We start from the raw sequence: 20,000 nt of genomic DNA, 5'->3' as shown, positions 1-20,000 counted from the left end.
ACATAAAGACTAAATCAAGAGGGACCTGAGCATCTCTTTGCCTGCCCACGACAGATGGGAGCTTGCTATCAGCAGCATCCATCGACAGTTGCAGTGAAGCAAAGAATTAGGTGCCATCTTTTCGGAAAAGATAGATCTCTCATGAGATCAAAGGAGAATGTAGACGACAGTTGCAAAAGGGCGATAACATAACAGCTGGCACATTTCATTCTATGCGTGTTATGCAAACTTCTCCATATAGTAACGACGATGAGTCACTACAGGAGTTCCTCGTCGGACGAGTGAGTTAGGCGCTCGCCTACTGATTTGGTAGCCGCGAGTTCGATTCACCCGCCCTGCCAGCGTGGAATCAGAGGAATTTATTTCTGGTGATTAGAAATTCATTTCTCGAGATGGTGTGGTTCGGATCCCACATTAAGCTGTAGGTCCCGTTGCTAGGTGACCAATTGGTTCCTGGCCACGCGAAAAAAATATCTTCTACTTCGGGTCAGCCCTAGGAGAGCTGTTAATCAGTTCAGTGGTCTGGTAAAACTAAGAAATACTTAACTACATTGTGAATTAAGTTTTCGGCCATAAGGTTTTGTTTACCGGACAATTTCGGTGCAAAAGAAAATAGCTTCACTGATAGTTTGCAAGAGAATGACGATAAACAGCTTGAGGAAGCAATAGAAAAGGTGGTTTAGAATGCTCCAGTGGATGTATTGCCCGTAAATTTCCAAAATATCCATTTCTTGGGTCACATGTGCCCTTAGAAGATAACTCGTGGACAAGTATGAGAATCAGAGGTAATAAAAACTTCATGAATTTTATGAACAACTCAAAACAAAGGACAAGAATATTTAATTGCTGTCATGGTGATAAAGGACTAAGAGCTGCAAAAGGAACTGTCAGAAACTTAGCTGTAAAAATGTCAAAAATATTACTAATTTACCTCTTGGCTGAGTCACATGTTTGGTTCCTTGTCGAGCGTTCTTGAGAGTAAGGATTTTAAACAGGGGAATCATTTTATCTAAAAAAATATTGAATAAGGTAGACTGCAAAAGAAGGTTTCAAGTATTTACTTCTTAATTCTATAACAATTTCTAAGCAGTGTATTGGAATACATTATTCTGTAGCAATGTATCTTTGTAAAAAAGTGCGTCTACCTTGTTCATAGGATACATCACAGATCTGCGAGTTATCGCCATAAGTTGGTTGTGTGCAGTAGTGAAATAATTTTTTTTTTTTTTTTTTTGCAAGATGTGCGTTTTTCCATGCTGTTTTTTTTTTAAGCATAACAGATTTTTTTTTTATTTGAAAATATGTAGAAATTCCTAAGTTATCAATATTAGTAATGAAATCCACATTCCCTCAAAGGATTAAATCCCCATTAACCTCGCCCAACCCCCATTTTACCTGCACGTGGGTAGACCTGGTATTCTATAGACGTTGCCTCTACACTTATGAGACGCATTGCTTATTCTTTAAGTGATTTTGTCAAAAGAACAGTAAACAAAAAAACTTATCCTGAGAAACAGAATTCCAGCGAATTTGTGGGAACGTAATTTTTAAGTCGTTGGATTGAAAAACATGTCTAGGTTGAATTTCTGAAAAGAAAAACTTTTCTAGGTTAAATGTCTGAAAAAAATACTTGTCTAGGTTTGCTCTAATTTGCATTATTTGTTAAAACTGGTACGAGTTACTGTAGTCATTGTGTATGGAGAAGGTCTTTGACGAACCATGGAGTACAGATACTTCCTGCCTAGAAAGATATTGTTTTTGCAAAAAAGAAATGTTACTCAGAGGAAATGTGTTCACTAAACAGTCTTCAAGCGCCTCAGTGGCGTGGTCGGTATGGTGTAGGTGTACCACCTCGGTGGCCGCGATTTTGATTCTCGGGCATTCCATTGAGGTGTGAGAGATTTGTATTTCTGGTGATAGAAGTTCACTCTGGACGTGGTTCGGAAGTCACGTAAAGCCGTTGGCCCTGTTGCTGAGTAACCACTGGTTCCATGCAACGTAAAAACACCATACAAAAAAAACAAACAAACAAACAAACTAACTAAAAAGTCTTCAGTCTCATACGACTACCAGATTATACAGGAGTCAAAGTCGTATTTAGAACATCTAACAATCAATATCCACGATTTAACTGGAACACTTTTTGGTAAATAGGGATTTGGTGGTGCATCTACTCAGAGAGCATGTAAGCAATGTTATAGAAATACAGATTAAGAGAAGCTATGAATAACGAATAAGTTTATTTCACACTTGTATTGTGTTTCCTTTACTGAAGATCGAAGGTAATGTTGAGTGGGAAAAAAAAGTTTCCCTCAAGTACAGAGTATTTTAGACCACTACGTTTGCAGAGTATGTTACAGAAACAGTCGAAATATGCAGGCGAGAAGAGTTATCTTCTAAGCATTACTTTGGCATATACCCTTAGTATTCTGTGACACCCTCTTCATAGGGTTCTTCTACATGGCAGAGATGTGATAAAGTAGTTCATCTTTCTTATTGGACTATATTCACCAAGAAACTTTGAATAAGCACATTAGAAATGGAAGCTGTATCATTGACGTAAAATCTGCAGATCGGCAACTATCACAGATCAAATGCGTCAGTTTTTGGTAAACAGTGATCCATTGACTACAACATTTTAAATAATTCTCAGATTTCCTCTACCAGAATAAACCTAGATTTAAATCCAGAGGCGTTATCCTTTATTGAAAGGAGAATATGAAAGTCAAATGAAGAAGTGGAGTAGCCAATAATAATGGAACTGATGAAGAGACGTGGTTGTTTCCCGATTCAAAGAAAATGTTGAGAATTCGATTGCAAATTGCTTAATTAACAATTAACAAGTTCACTGTAAATTTTATTATGTTTACAGTATTTTTGTCTTAATTTTAATTCGTTTTTATTAATTTGCAGTATATTGCTATATATATATAGCATATCAGCTGAATTCTCATGGATTTATTTTCATTAAAATTTTTTATATGAAAGCAGTTCTTTCAATAATAATATATGACTTAATTATGCATTTTTATTTACGCAATAGATATTAAGATTCAGTGTGCAGCTGGAAAAAATGAAACGTGAGTTTTGATGCTTATATATATTAAACAGTTTACATGCTCGGGCACGCACATCATAATAACTCAGGAACAGCAAAAATTCGGTGTAAACCGTTGATACTGATGGAAATGACTTTTCAGTAGCGCTAGGAAAGTTTGGAAGTGTAAAATAAAGAAGGATAAAAATTTTGGGGGGCCGCTTTATTCTCATTTGACTACACTGTGCGTCGGCGGGATATAGGATTAGTGGTGTTTGCCCAAATGCAAATTTGTTCTTTGTTCCAATGGAAATATATTTAAACGTATTTTCATAGAATGAAGTGTCTTTTTGAAACTGAAAGGATTATATACTATACAGAAGAGATGTGTCATTTATGAAGTGTATATATAAAACATATACGTATATATATATAGATATATATATATATATATATATATATATATATATATATATATATATATAATATATTGGGATGCAGGAGAGAGAGGGAGAATCTCTCTCTCTCTCTCTCTCCATATTGTTCAGCTCTTTTGTCAGCCAATCTTCATCTGTCCATCATGTAGTGAAATATGTAAAATTTATTTCCATCTTTTTCACCATTGCATACCCTTGAGCCAATTTGACTCTCTCTCTCTCTCTCTCTCTCTCTCTCTCTCTCTCTCTCTCTCTCTCTCTCTCTCTCTGTCATATCTAAGCGAACATTTTATTTCTAAAATTTAAAATTTTGCAAGAACGCTGAAATAGACTTCATGATTCAGCTTCCATTTTTTTCTGGTGGGGGAGGTTTTTTTTTTCTAATTTGATTAAGATCGTGGGGAGTTATTTCTCGGATAGTTCAATTTTAATTCGTTCTGATAGAAATATCAAAGGGTGGCAAGGCCGCTCATTAGTGCCCCTGTTTTTTTTTTTTTATTCAGAAATCCCCTTGCATTTTGTCATGTTTTTATAATTTTCATAGTTTTCTTAATTTGTGTTTGTGTGCTGTGGATGGGATATTTAGATGATATCCTAACATTTTGTGATAATAGGTGGTGATAATAGTTGGGGCAATTTCAAAGAATTTCTTTCAAAATTAAACACATTAGTGCCCAGCATTAAATTTAAAGTTGAATGGGAAACCGGCAATAAAATCCTTTTCCTGATGTTGTAATAATTAGAGACAACAGAATACTTTATTAAAAGTAATGGCTACTTCAGCAGCGTTACACTTGTAGAGATTCTTCTCTATTTTTGCGAATAGCGGCTTTTTCAGTGCTACTTAAACAGGCTAGAGAAGCGCCTATAGAGGGTCCATGGTAAAATACAGGGTCAAAATAGTGTATATATTTGAATTTTACAGATAAAACTATGAAACCATAGTCATCAAAGTCATTAACGATTTTCTCTCTCTCTCTCTCTCTCTCTCTCTCTTTCTTAAAGCGAGCTTTCGTCTGGAGCTGCCAGACATCCTCGGGCTGGGAAGCTGAGGGTGGACTGATCTTGGTGCGTTGTTGTTGTTGTTGGAGATTAAGCCAGCCTTGTGCTGGCACGGGCTCTTGCTCCTAGAGCAGCCCGTAACTGGAATAATCTGTAAAGATACAAAACACGTGGCTTTGGCGGTTAGTTTTGGAAAGGAGGATAGGGTGACAGGCAGGATTGCAACCCTTTGAACCTTACGGTACCCATCAGTAGGAGAAGAAAGTTTTTATAGCAGTGAGACTCAGCTTAGCTGAAGAGTGCTGAGTAGGAAGAAGGAAGCGAGTTTTAGTTTGAGGGAAGAAGGCGTTACCTATAACATTTTAGGCGCAATATATATACATGTGTGTAGCATCTGAAAATATTGCAATATATATCAAACCAACATTAAGCAAGTTATAGTATATATATGTTCATGCATACTCACACTTATACATATGCTCCCCAAAGATGTTTATGACTCCCATTGCAACCAGTGAAGTAGAGGGTTTGTGCTTTGTGTGGCTTTCATTGTTTTTTTGTTTACAAGACACTAGGAGATTCCCATGTGTTCTATGGAGAAATGCCGTGTGATTCATCCTTTTTACCTGGGAGGTGGGTGAGACATTAGGAGATTCCCATATGTCCCTATGGTTTATTTAAGATGTGTTCTGGTGATCTGTGCCTCCGGTGTTCAGCTCTATTTCAGTTAGGTTTGATCTGTAAGATTGTGTCTCTGGGCAGTCTAGTAGGTAGTGTTTCGAGGGGCTGGATTGCCTCTCGGTCACAGTACTGACATAACCTGCCCTCATTTCCTATCATTTGCCAGGTGCAGAGGTATCCTAGCCTTAATCTGTGTGTGATGACTGAGAGTTTTCTAGTGGTTTGTTTTTGTGATGTCATGCGGCGTTAGATTTGTGACATCCACATACCACTTGGACGTCCTTGACTCTTGTAGGTAGTGACGTCGTACTTCACTCTCTTCTTGGAGTTTGGCATAGCTTTTTGCCATTTCCTTTAGGTGTGTTATGGATGGTTGCACTTTTATGCTTACTGTACTGCAGCTGAGGGCCACTTTTGGCAAGGAAGTCAGCTTCATCATTTCCCTGGATTCCCACATGGCTGGGTATCCAGTTTTAGTGTGACTCTCCTGCCAGCAGCTTGATGTGAATTGGCCAATGATTTTATGGCTGTTATCAGTGTCACATTTTCTTTTGGATTTGTCGCTTTGATAGCGAGTATTGCTCCTTTGGAGTCAATATGCACTGTTGTGTGTCCTTCTTTTAAATTGGAATTTTCTAAGGCTTTTAAGATTGCCATTTAGTTCCGCTTGTAGTATGGAGGCATTGTTGGATAGCCTCCAGCTTCCTTTGAAAGTCTTGGGCAGCCACTGCTGCTGCAGTTGCTGGAGCTTCTGTGTCAACTGAGCCATCAGTGTAATATATGTTTTCAGCTGCTGTGTTCCCGATTGCTTCTTCTGCTGCAGTTTTCATTTGTGGCTGCTGTGCACAGTGTTCTTTGTTTTGCCGGTAGTATTGTGAAGTTATACCGGATTGGGTCTTCGACCCAGGAGGTGGTTTTTTGGTATCCCTATTGTGGGACATCCTTTGTTATGTGTTTTCACTGTGTCCTGCATACCCAGTTCTCTCAGTGTCTTGGAGTATACTGCCCGCATAGGTTTTTCGAGGCGGTCTAGTTTCTTCGTGCAAGTTATTAATACGCTTGCATTTTGTTTTTGTGTGGTCCATTTCTGTCGTTTCTGATGGTTTTGCACAGAATGGCAATATTTCTTTGGCCTATCCTGTGCTTGAGAGACTGCAATTGTGTCTCTGCCTCAAGAGACAAATTCTTGTCCACATTGGGGCTCCAAGTATAAGTCTCATTGCGTTGTTTTGGATGACTTCCAGCCTCTTGCTGTTGATCCTTTCTGAGATTTGTCAGGACTGGTGCTGCGTATTCTACTTGTGCTCTGATGGTTTGTATGTAGAACCTCCTGAGCAGATGGTATGTCGCACCTTCTTGCAATGATGTGATTTTCTTTAGGGCATTAAGCCCTATTTTTGTTTTGGCTTGGAGGAGCTGTATTTGCTTCTCAGGAGATAGTGAATCTGCAATGCAGACTCCCAGATATGTGTAGCTATCCACCCAGTCTATGACGTCCTTTCCAGTCAAGTAGAAGGTTGGGTGGATTTTTGATCATGTTTTATTGCCATGGCTTTTGTCTTATTTCTGTTGATTTTGAGTCCCAGTTGTGTGCACTTGTCCTCAAGTTTTTGCAAGGCTTCTTGCATCTTTTGGAGCTGTCTTTGAGGGCCAGAGCTGAACGATGCAAACATCGTCAGCATATATGAAGACTCTACTCCTTGTGGTAGCTCGAGACAGGCTACATTTTCCATAAGGACATTGAATAAGAAGGGCTTAGACCCCCCCAATGCCCCCCACCCTGGAGTGCCGTTTTCAAGAGAGTAGTATTCTGACATTCTGCCTTGGAACACTACTCTTGCTTCTCTGTCTTGCATGTGTCCTTTTGTCCATGTAAGCAGGTTGCCCTTGATCCTCTTTCTGACTAGGGAGGGGAGGATGGTTTGCTGCATTGGCTAATTCATATGCCTTTTCTAGATCTAAGAAGACCACTATGGATTTTTCTGTCATTTATGGCACTTAGCACATCTGTAAGGCACTCATGGGTGCCTACTCCTTCCCTATAGGCATAGAGCCTATGATGTAGGGCCCTGCTTTTCCATAGTAGTCTGTTCAGAACCATTCTTTCTGCAACCTTTTCAGTGCAGCTGATGAGGGATATCGGCCTATATGCGCCTTCTCTTTTGGCTTAGGTATTGGTTGTGTGTCTTGCTGTTGCCATTTCTTTGGCCTGGTGTGCTCTGCATATGTCCTGTTTACCAGGAGTAGATATACCTGTTTGGCAGGGTCTCCCATGTGTCTCAGCATGCTGTAAGTGATTGCATCTGCTCCAGGGGCTGTGTCTCTTTTCCCCTTGCTGAGTGCACTGTTTAGTTCTTCCATAGTGAAGGGTGTGTCTGTGTCATCAGGTGTGTTGCAGGCAGTATTGATTTCCCTCCATCTTGCTGGGGAGATTTCATTTATTTTTTCCCGTGTTGTTTGGGGAAGGTTGTGGGATTTTGTCCTTTCTGCAAAGTTTCTGGCTATATTGTCAGCTTCTTCTTGTGGGTTGGGGTGGATGCTTTGCGCTGTTCTTCCTTTCCCTGCAATTTTTGCAAGGAATCTCCAGATCTGGGTTACTGGAGTTTGTCTGCTGATGTTTGCACACCAGTCATACCATGCCTGTTGTTTAATTTCTTTTGTCTCTTCAGTTGCATGGGCTATTACTTCTCTGAGAAGTCTGTGCATCTCCTCAGATGGTTCCCGTCTGAAGAGTTTCCGCACTCTGTTTACTCTGGCATTGAGTTCTTTGACCCTTTCACAGTAGTACCATGCATCTTTGTGATCGATCTTGGATCGTTTGATCTTTGGGCATGGACATGTTTGCTGCCTCTCTGAGTTTGCTGATGAAACTCTTCATAGAAGAGTTCTATATCGTTTGCAGGGTTTTCAAGGTAGTTCCTCGCCCATCTCGTCATTATGGCTTCAAATGTAGCCCAGTTTGCAAACTTGGGGTTCCATCTTTCTGGTGGCGGTGGTATGGGGGGCAGCTTTTTGAGCCGTAGGCCAATGTCAATGGCTATGTGGTCGCTTGTGAGGGTCTCGTGCAGCTTCCATGTTTTGCTTGCTCCTTTTAGGGCGGAGTTAGTGAAGGTAAGATCTAGTCTTCTCCTTTTAGGGTAGTTGCTCTCCACTGTTTAAAAGGCACACCTCTGGGAATTCACAGATAACTGGTGTAGATGTCTTCCATTTGTGTTTGTTTTGTTGTGTAGAGTTCAGGGCTTGGGTGATGTGCATTGAAGTCTCCTCCAATTTAGTGTGTTTTCCTGTGTCGCTGCACTGAAGAGTGCTTCCCCTTCGAATGTGTTGTCCCGAGCCCTGTATATGTGTGTACCGTCAGTGTTGTGTTTGCAAGTGTGAGGTTTTACGCTGAGTGATTCTACATCATCTCCGCAAGGGATGTTGTCTACCTTCTTTGAGGGGATGTGTTTTTACTAGGGTGATTAGTCCTCTTTTAGTGTCTGTGTATGGTGTTTTGTACACTTTGTACCCTTTAAATGAAAATTTGCATTTTTCCCTTACAAGTGTTTCTTGTAACATTATGATGTCGTAGTTATTTGTTTGTGTGTGTGCTTGCAGGAATGCGTATTTATTGTTTGCCACTTAGTATGTTCCACTGGAGGACTTTTATTGTGTCTGTGTCTCTGCAGTCATTTGTGTTGTTGTTGTTTCCTAGTTCGTCATTTGCACTTGATGTGCCTTGACTACCAACTCTGAGGTTGGCCCTGGCACTGGAGATGTACCTGGTACTATTACTTGGAATGAAACTGACACCGGGTGTATTTGTAGTGCCATTTGCACTGTTGTTGTTTATTAGTGTAGGCATGGTGATGCAAAGAGTCCTCTGGACGTTCTTATGCACTTTTCAACGACTTCTTTGGCTATTTCCTCTGAGAAGTTTGATCCTGTTAGTTCTGCAAACTTGAATAGCATTTGCACCAGTAGATTTGTGAGGTCTTGAGTCTGTGCGATATATTTGTCCTCTTGTTTTAGTTCTGGGCGAACTTCAAACCTGTTGGCTTTGTGTGGGTGGGAGGGGAGGGGAGAGACTGGGTTATATGGCTTTGGGGAGCCAGGAACAGTGGAGCTAGTTTTAGGATTTGGAGTGGAGGATTTTTGGTCGGTTTCGGGAACAGGAGAGGTTAGGATGTATGTTGTCGGTCGCTTGGCCGATTCTGAGAAGCTGATTTTCCTTCTAGTGTTTGTTATTTGTTTCGTTGGTGTGTGTTGGTCTGGGGTGTGGTTTGGGGGAGTGTTGTGTTCCTTTTTCTGAGTTTGAGGCTGACTTTGAGTCCTGTTGGGTCTAGGCCCTCCAGCTGCAGCAGCATAGGACTGTGTCTTATGCTGGGGGTGTGTCTGTGTGTTTTTGGGGGCTTGTTGCGACCCCCTAACAGCAGCAGCAAAGGACTTTGGTCCCTGCTGGGTGGTGGGAGCTGCTGTTGTGTGTTGTGGTCTGGTCTGTGTGTGTGTGTGTCCAGGGAGGCTCCGAGGTGTGATTCCTTTAAGAGTGTCTATCTTCTGTAGCCTTATCGGCGGGCATTTTCTGTTCCACGCATGGTGGTTCCCCTTGCATGAGGGGGCATCTGGCATTTGTTTCTTGTCCATTCTTAATTTGTCTGTGCAGAGTTTTTTTTGTGGGATGTCTCCCACTACATACACCCCACAAATGCTTTGGCGGTGCAGGCACTGCTATGGTGTCCGTACCTCTGACAGTTAAAGCACCTCAGAGGTTCTGGTGTGAAGTCCATGGTGGGAAGGAGCCCCACATGCCAAGGTCAGTGACTTAGGCTGAGTTTCCCTTTCCATTCTACTAGGACTTTGCGGGTTGGCTGGGGGTTGGGTCCGGGTCCTTTTGTATGGCATCTCTCTGCTTTGATTACCCTGGGATTTTTCCAGAATAACCTTGGTTTTCAAATTGCAGAGGGTAATGGCATAATATAAATCTGCAGGGTTTGTCGTCAGGATTGAGGAATTTAAAGCTGGCAGGATTATTCTTCATATATTCATTTGTATTCAGGTCTGAGGGTATTGCAAACAGTTTTTCTCCCTGGTGGTGGGTCTTACCTTGAACAACTTACCCTTCTTTTCGAGGTCCTTAACGAATTCATATGCACTGGTTCCTGTTGGAGAGTTATCAAGTATTTTCCATGTGAGGGTGAAGGTGCTGCTGGTGGTCCTTGTTTGCGTTTGTTCCTGGTGACAAGCTGGAATCCATCATCTGTGTCCATGGCAGGGGGGGGGGGGGGTTTTCCTTGTCCTCTTGAGTGGCTTGTGGTGGATTCTTCTTCGGAGGTGGAGGAGTCTAGGCGAGGTCTAACTGCTTCAGGGCATCTGAAAAAAGGAAGAAGAAGACGTTGTCCGTTTCCGTTTCTCAGGTGCTTCTGCATGTGGGGTGTGGCTGGTTACTTGGTCCATGGCTGCATTCGTCTTCGTCTATCTGTGAGAGAGAGAGAGAGAGAGAGAGAGAGAGAGAGAGAGAGAGAGAGACGAGAGAGAGAGAGAGAGGAGAGAGAGAGAGAGAGAGAGAGAGAGAATGTATGTGTATGTGTGTGTTGTTATATTTTTTTATTATTGCCTGAAGGGCCTAAACCTGGTTTATGGGAGACACCAGCCTATCGTTCCTGTGCTACTTGCAAATAAGGATTGCGAGAGTAGAAAGTTTTTGTCCTTTTACCTTTACCCTGCTTCAATCGGAGTTTTCAGACCCCAACGGCTACCGAATTTTAGGCAGGAGAGACTGTTAGTAATGGAAAATTATTTGATTTTTTTGAGAGAAAGATGTCATATGAATTTTCCTAATAAAATGTGAGAGAGCTCTCTCAGAAGTAGAAATTCTCGGTGTCGTTCGTCAATCGCCGAAGTTCCGAACCCGAAAATCGCTGGAAATCTCGCCACTATCGTCGACTGGGATGGCGCTATCGCTCGCTGTCGCTCACCACGTTCGCCAGAGAAGGTCTCAGAAGAGATGACTTGGTGCGGTGTCCGTCCTCCTTATATCTGTGGTTGACAGCAGGGGGTCTGCCCCCATGCTTGTCTCCTATTGGCTGGTGGCGGTGAGTCTTGTTTCATTGGCTGCCTGAGCCAGGTCTCAAGCCACTTTCTTCGGGCCGATGGTTGCGTTGCAGCATATCCTGCAGCCGCCTGGACCTCCTAAGCGCGTCGCTGTAACATTGATGGGCGTTGCGCTACGCTGTGGGACGTCACGGCTACTTTGATTTCCATCGGCTGCAGGAGTATCTCGTTCGGGGGGGCGTTGTCATCCATAGAGTTGTCATGATCGGTGGTGTCATTGTTGGTGGCAGGTCTTCTCATACTCGAGGAGGAGAAATTCTTCCTGCGCGTATTCAGAGTAGGTTTTATTTGCTGGATGAGTAGCGCCTCCAGCAGGCGCAACCGACGGGCATCAGGGCCTTCCGATGATCTCGTGTTCTTTATGATGACATCTCGGGAGATGGCCTCGTGATGTTTTGGTGCGGGCGTGATTCTTTATAGCCCCCTCTTGGGCGTGGCACGAGAGTCTCTTCGACAGTCGCATGGTAGTCATACCTACGTAGGCGCCGCTGCATTCGCGGACTGGGCATGTATACTGGTACACTACATGCGTCTGCTTCAGGGGTTCTCGTACCTGTGGAGAGGGGTTATTTTTTCATAATAAGATCGCGCGTCCTCCGATTCTGGTAATATATGATTAGGTCGATATTCTTGGTGTCGTCAGTCGGGATACATTATCAGAAATAATTTTCTTAATGGCGTCCTCTTCTTCAGGTAATGGAACTCATGAAGGCTTTGTAGTACAGCTTGATATTATCCTGGGGGCGGGGCTGCGGGCTCTCACTACCGTACCATTTCTCCAGGGCTGTGCGGACTTCCTTGCTGAATTAATTTATTTGAGTACCCGTTATTCACAAGTACTTGGGAGGCGCGGTCGAGTTCCTGGTGAGTGTCCTGGCAGGACACTCATTCGAGCTACAAATGTCCTTTTATATTTTATATATATATATATATATATATATATATATATATATATATATATATTATGGTATGTATGTATTTAGTATCTGTTCTCACCAAACCCTTCTGGGATGGAGCTGCTAGCCTCATGCCCTTCACAATAAAAACGTTTTAGGTGCAGCGCTATTGGCTGTCATCAGACGAATCAGCGCGGGCGCGCGAGCGAGAGAGAGAGAGAGAGAGAGAGAGAGAGAGAGAGGAGAGAGAGAGTGAGAGAGAGAGAGAGAGAGAGAGATATTTCAATGGGATTTTCTTCATGTAGATTCTTGTAGAGTATTGAATATTCTTAGAAAATACTTTGTTAATATTTCGTCGACGTTTATATATTTTACAGAAATAAAATATCAGCAATATTTATATTACAGAATATTTCAGTCATGTCACCTTGAAGAGAAATGATGTTGAAATATTATAATTATATGAAGGAACCGGCTATTAAAAATGGGCAACTTTATCGTGAGTTGAAGTGTCAAGATAAATTAGCCAGAGTTTTGTGAAAAATAAAAAGTTACATTTTACTGTGAGAAGCAAAACCTTAATAAACTTTTATAATTTTGATGAAATTTAGAGCAAAAAAAAAGTAAAAGTTCTTTATAAACTTTTTAATCACGTGTTTGTAAAGAACTTCGTCAAATATAATCGAGATTGTATTTTACTCTGAAAGGTCTCAAGTTTTAGACTTTTTCTTTTGATCTTAATGAGTTTGTAGTGGGTTGTGCCGAAGGAACTGGCGACTATAATAATAATAGTAATAATTTATTAGTTAATTTTGAGAGTTCTGGTAGGTTTTTTATATATTGGTTTAAAGACAAATTTTAACATTTAAGAGCTAGCTTTTTTCGCTCAAAATCATATATATATATATATATATATATATATATATATATATATATGTATATATATATACATATATATCTAGTATATATATATATATATATATATATATTTATATATATTGTGTATATGTATATAATTATGCGTAATCTGTGGTATGTATATATATATATATATATATATATATATATATATATATATATATATATATATATATCATTCAAGCTACAAATGTCCTTTAATATCTAAATTCACTCTACTCCCAAATGATATATTTTCATATATTTACCGAAGGGGGGAATTCCCCTTCGGTACATATATGAAAATATATCATTTGGGAGGTAAAGTGAATTTAGATATTAAAGGACAGTTTGTAGCTTGAATGAATATATACATATATATTTATATATATATATATATATATATATATATATATGAAAGTAAGTTTACTAAGAAAGCTCGTAAATGGTTCCTCTCTGTAATTTGAATAACCAGGTACCATCAATTAAGTTTAGTTTAGAATTGAAAAAAGACAATTGCCTCCCTTTCTTAGATGCAAATTCAGTATTTATAGGAAACCAACCAACAACTTAACTTATGTCCATTTTACTTGGGCCACCATCTTAATATCAAGATATCAATTTTTTCTTCTATGTTTTTACGATCATTCCGCATTGTCAGTCCCCAATAGTTGGTTTAAAATGTCGAATACATAAGAAAAATAAGGACAGATTTTTGTTATCCTTCACATATTTAGATATTTGCTCTATTAAAGCCAACAAAAAGTTTTATAGTGATTTTAACATGGAGCAAGAAACTTCTAAGAACTTCTTAGCCTCCCTTATTTTAGCAGTTTTGAAACCATGAAATCATTGTTAAAATCTTTTAAGGTCAATTTTGTTGAATAAAAAATGGCGCCAAGGAAAACAACAACATAATATATATGCTTCCATATTGTGACTGCCCCTATTTTTATATTGGCGAATCTAGCAAGGATTTAGAAGTAAAATTAAACAGTATACGTATTCTGTCAAAACTGGGCAAACATCCAATGCAATATTTATTCAGTTAAGTAAAAATTCCCACAGGATAAATTGGACCTGCAGTTCAGTAATTAGATCTAAAGATTTCTTTCCATGAAATCTTATAGAATCTACCTTTATACAACTTATCCCATTAATTGGACCCTTGTAAAAGTAAAATGTTAAGAATGACCTTAAATATAAAGTCACTGACTTAATTACAAATTAGTTACTTTATAGATATTTTCTTTGTATCTGTATGTTTAATATTTTTTGTGAGAATGTTCCCTTTGCAAATTGTTATTGTTTACCAAAATGAGGTTTATTGAAATGTGCTTTTATTAAATTTTTTGGTGGTCAGTCACCGCCCTGTATAATCTTTTAATTATCTTGTCCCTCCTTCCGAGCATTTGGACTTGATCTTTTGTAAACCACGTAAACCTCTTAAATTGACATTTTAACCAATCAAAAAATGCGCAGTATCAGTGTCTCCTTGGTCATATCCGTATATGACAAGGAGACAAGAAACGATGTTGTGCAGATTGAGGATTGGACATACAAGACTCAATCATGGGTTCTTGATGTCTCGTGAAAATCCTCCGTTTTGCGAGAACTGTACTCTGCCCTTGGCTGTGAAACATTTGCTGATTGAATGTCCCAGATTCGGGAATTTGAGACAAAGGTTCCTGTTATGGGGTAGTGACAGAGTTGGTATCCTAGCTACAATTCTTGGAAAGGATTGTGATATAGAGCAGTTATATAGCTATATGAGGGAGGCGAGCCTCCTCAACCAAATTTAAATTATACATAGATTGTCTATGTAAGAACTTATATATATGAACAAAATTTTTATATAATATATTTATAGATATTTTTATATGAAATTTATAAAAAAAATTTAATTTTTTCTATTTAATTATTTCGTGACAATTACCCAGATGTTGTGAGCCAGATATAATACGCAATCAATCAATCAATCTTAAATTTACCCCTGTTTTGGGTAGGTCTACTAATTCTTCTAGTGTGTTGGATTTCAGGTACGTATTTTTCCTTTATAATCCCTGTCTGCCATTCATAGGAGCTGTCTTAGTAAGCCTACTTTCATATTTGTATCAGTCTGCTTAGTAAAGGATGACAAGTCGAAAGGCCTCACAGCAGTTATGCCATTGTTTCATTTAAAACTTCGTGGATTTAACCTTTATTCATATATTCACCACATTCCAAATTTTCGTGATTCAGTTATACACACAATACGTGTGTATATAAATTTATATATAGATATATATATATATAGTATGTATGTGTGTGTGTGTGTGTGTGTGTGTGTGTGTGTACCACCACACACTTCAAAAAGTCAGCGCTATCTATGCCATACTGCCTCCACACACTGCACTTAGTTATAGTCGATTCACATCAAATGTGCAGTTGAAGGTCTAGGCCAGTCCCTTACGACGCTCCTGATTGGCCTAGTTGATAAGCCAGTCACAGGGCTGGAAACTCTCAGTCTCTCGACAGAGTTGACATGTGTAGGATCTATGTTCCACCTCTCCTGAGGGATGCGTCATTCAAAGTATCCCTAGGGAGAGGTGGAATGTACATCCTGCTTATGTGAACTCTCGAGAGAGACTGAGATTTCCCAGCCCTGTGATTGGCTTATCAACAGCCAATTAGGAGCGTCGTAAGGGACTGGCCTAGACATCACATGCACGGTTGATGTGAATGGACCACAATACATAAACACATACATACATACATATTCAAACACCCACTAGCTTTCCATATAATACGATAGTTTTTTTCCGGTTAGTCCTTGAACACATACACACACACATATATAATTATATATATATATATATATATATATATATATATATATATATATATATATATATATAGTTACAGAAAGGATAATCCTCATTTGTAATGTCTTGAAGCATAATGTGGGCATATTGCTTGCTAATTAGTATGGGATTAGGCGTACCACATTCTCTCTCTCTCTCTCTCTCTCTCTCTACTCTCTCTCTCTCTCTCTCTCATATGTTGTAGCTGTGGCCAACAACGAGAACTTTCTGTATTACTGAAGCATATGGGTAGATATTGTTTGATGTTTGACGGTGCTGACATACTAATGGACTTATCAGTCTCCAAATTAGAGAAGTTTAGGATAATTAAGCTCATTTGTTCTTTCTTCAGGATTATCTGGTTATAACTAGACTAGATGAGTGTTTAATGATGCCATTTCCTTCGGCTTACGAGTTAGAAAAATTAGGCTAACCAATTCCTTCGAAATAAAAAAAAACATTGAACTTGTTTCTGTCCTCTTTAATATTTTGTAATTATAACTAGGCTAAGTGAGTGTTGAATGTTGCCCACTTTCCGTCTGCCGACGTCTTATATAAATCTCAGAAAATTCAAATGCGGCCTTCGAATGAATAAATCTAAATTCAATACTGATATCTTAAGATGACGGTTTATACCCGACTACACCTGGTTTTGAATTTACAAAAAAAAAAAAAAAAAAAAAAAAAAAGTGTTTAATATTGCCCTTCCCACCGGTTTACGACGGATAAGATTCAAGTGAATTCAAAATAATTCCATCGAATAGAGGGACGTAAATTTTTAACCTTATATATCTTAAGATGGTAATATCCCCTGACTTCGCCTCATTTTGAATTCACAAAAAAAAGAAGAAAAAAAAAAAAAAAAAAAAAAAAAAAAAGGTGTCCTCCTGACTTTACGAGAGCGACTTTAATGAGGAACTTAACGAGAATTGAAACTTTCGCCTCGGTAACCAAATTCGCGAGTCGAATGGACCTTCGAGTGGTGAAGCCTTGATGAAGCTTCCGCGAAGCCTTTATGAATCCTCAGTGAAGCCTCAAAGAAGCTTCCACGAGGTGTTCATGAAGCCTCCACAGATTCTTCAAGAAGCCACAGCGAAGCCTTCACGAGACATCAACGAGGACTTGAGGATGCCTCCACGAAGCTTTCGTAAGCCTTCATGAAACCTCCACGAACCGTTTATGAAGCCTTCACGATTCCTCAACTAAGCCTTCATGAAGCCTCCACGAAGGCTCAACTAAACCTTCACGAAGCTTCAGAAAGCTTCCACGAAGCCTCAGCTAAACCTTGATGAAACCTTCACGAAGCTTCAGAAAGCTTCCACGAAGCCTCAGCTAAACCTTCACGAAGCTTCAGAAAGCTTCCACGAAGCCTCAGCTAAACCTTGATGAAGCCTTCACGAAGCTTCCACGAAACCTCACGAAGCCTGAACGCATTCAGCTCCGTGCTGGAATACAGATGAGGTTGTTAATGAGATGATGAGGAAACGGAAACCAGAACGGGAAAAGGAGACGAAGATAATTAAGGGAGTTGAGGAATGTAGCCGCCAGGAAATTATTGAGGTAATGATAAAGGGAAGTGGGTATTTCGAATCGCGTATTCATTTTTTATTCATTTCCAAGGGCGATGAGTTGTCAAAAGAATGGCATTGAAAATTAGTATTCAATCATAATATGTATATAGGTCTATGGTCAGTTCAACACTCCACCCACCATAGGTCCTGGACGAACCAGAGAGAGGCTAGTATTATAGGCAGTATATAAAATCAGAAAGAGTCTTCGGGGGCGGGGGGGGGGGGGGGGAGGGGAATTAGTTGTAAAAGGGGAGGAGAGTGATAATGATGACAATATTATGAAGATGGTTAATGGCCAAAAGCTGAAGATGGGTAATAGGCATATTGAAGGTAAAAGATGAATTTGCAGGTCATAGAATGAGGCAAAATAGAGACAACTGATAAAATTAGGAATAATTAAAAAAGGAAACTTCGAACGCGGAAGGAAATTAAGATACTAAACGACAAATAATAGGCCTAGGTCACAGTAGATAGGGAGGCTTAGATAGTTTAAAAGGAATCTTCCTGAAGGATCTCTTTTGAATTATAGGACGTGAAGGATATCGTCTCGAGGAAGACGACCTAAAGGTCACAGGAATCCTTCCTGTATAATGGTATCCTGTCAAGAGTCCTTAGCCCAAGATCCCTTCTGTCTTAATGTCCTGTCTGATATCCTGTCAAGAAATTTGGGATGGTGGAGTTGATGTCTCCTCCTCCTCCTCCTCCTCCTCCTCCTCCTCCTCTCCTCCTCCTCCTCCTCCTCCTCCTCCTTCGGACAGTGACAGGAAATTTGATGTCGAGAAATTCGGTTAGGATTGGAGAATTTCGGGGGAGTGGCGGGGGCACTCTCTCTCTCTCTCTCTCTCTCTCTCTCTCTCTCTCTCTCTCTCTCTCTCTGGCTCGCTTCCAAGAATTTTCGTTACAGGGCGTCTGATGTAAAAAGATTATATATATATATATATATATATATATATATATATATAATATATATATATATATATATAATCTGAGACGCCCTACTGGCAGTTTGTTTTAATATTACGAAAAATTTGTAGGATTATTGCTGTTCGGTGTGATTGCAATGTATTGCCCCTGCAGCTATTAATCTTTTCTGGTTGCGTGGGGTTGAAGAATGCGTGCACATATACGTACATACTATACTATATATATATATATATATATATATTATATATATATATATATATATATATACATACATATATATACACACATATATATTGTGTATGAGATTAAAGTCGAATGTTATAAACTCAGAAAAATCTTATAGGCCTATTTGGCTATGATATTTTAGCCCTGATCACATTTATTCTACATACATATGCAAGATCACATGTTTTCTACCTATAAAAAAATCAGTACAAAACGGAATGGTTTTTTTTTTCTTATTTTTTTTAGTTTTATCTGAATTATTTAATACGAATCTGGACGACCATTTCAGTCGGTGGAAATCTCACATACTGGTGACCCCTGACCTATTGTGTGCACGGATAATACGGTACCGCATCGAGATATGTAACTGCCTCAGTTGATATGATGTACACGTTAGACAACCATATACCGGGCTGAATATTTCATTGCTACTACTGTTATTCTGGTCCTCGTTGGACGAGTGGTCTACGTGCTCGTCCTACCGATTCGGTAGTCCCAAGTTCGATTCCCCGCTTTGCCAATGTGAAATCAGAGGACTTCGTTTTTGGTGGTTAGAAATTAATTTCTCGATATAGTGTGGTTCGGATCCCACAATAAGCTGTAGATCCCGTTGCCAGGTAACCAGTTGGTTCCTAGCCATGTCAAAAATATCTAATCCTTCTGACTAGCCCTAGGAGAGCTGTCTTCATCAGCTCAGTAGTCTGGTTAAACTGAGATATACTTAATTACTGTTATTGGTATTAAGCTCTCCAAAGGCTTCATAGCCATGACTGGAGACTCTTAATGTGTAAAGTAAGTCACAATTTCCACCAGCTTGTAGTGAAAATGAGTCACACTCAGTGCATTAAATCCACCAGAACGAGTTACACAGTATTATTGTACCCACAGGTATTATTATAACTAAAATTAACCTTCTTTATTTTTCTTATTTCTTTCAGGGCCGTAGCAGTTTCGAAGACATGGCCGTTGATGATGAGGTAAGGCCGTAGTTATTTCTTCGTGTGTAGAAGAATTTTGTTGTGTTGTAATTTTATATGTCAAATTCATTTGAAGGTTAAGTCTAGTTCAGGTTGTCAAATGATTATGAATGGCTATACATATACATATTAATATATATATATATATATATATATATATATATATATATATATATATATTTAGAAGACTAGTAAGGGGGCTCAGCCCTACAGATATCACAAGTGGGGAGAGGTAAAGGCATGTCTCAGCGTAGTACAATAAATTTATTGCCGTATATATATATATTATATATATATATATATATCATATATTCATATATATATGTATATATATGTATGCTTAAAAAATCACAGTAGATGCACGTGACTTCATAATAAGCGAATACCACAGAAAAATTATAGTCAGAAATCCAGCGCTTT

The 20,000-nt window shown here is 39.4% G+C and overlaps 1 protein-coding gene across 1 annotated transcript in view; it reads left to right on the top strand.

Moving 5' to 3' along the window:
• Positions 1-20,000, top strand: part of LOC135203023 (ribosomal protein S6 kinase alpha-2-like) — a gene marked incomplete in the record, with an annotated part of 339,551 nt that overhangs the window by 77,670 nt on the left and 241,881 nt on the right. The window contains 1 exon segment of the mRNA XM_064232592.1: positions 19,542-19,580. Within this exon segment, the coding sequence (XP_064088662.1) occupies positions 19,542-19,580 (39 nt within the window).

Source organism: Macrobrachium nipponense, chromosome 33 (assembly GCF_015104395.2).
Source record: "Macrobrachium nipponense isolate FS-2020 chromosome 33, ASM1510439v2, whole genome shotgun sequence".
Taxonomy (NCBI): Eukaryota; Metazoa; Arthropoda; class Malacostraca; order Decapoda; family Palaemonidae; genus Macrobrachium; species Macrobrachium nipponense.
This window is presented reverse-complemented; position numbering and strand designations above follow the sequence as displayed.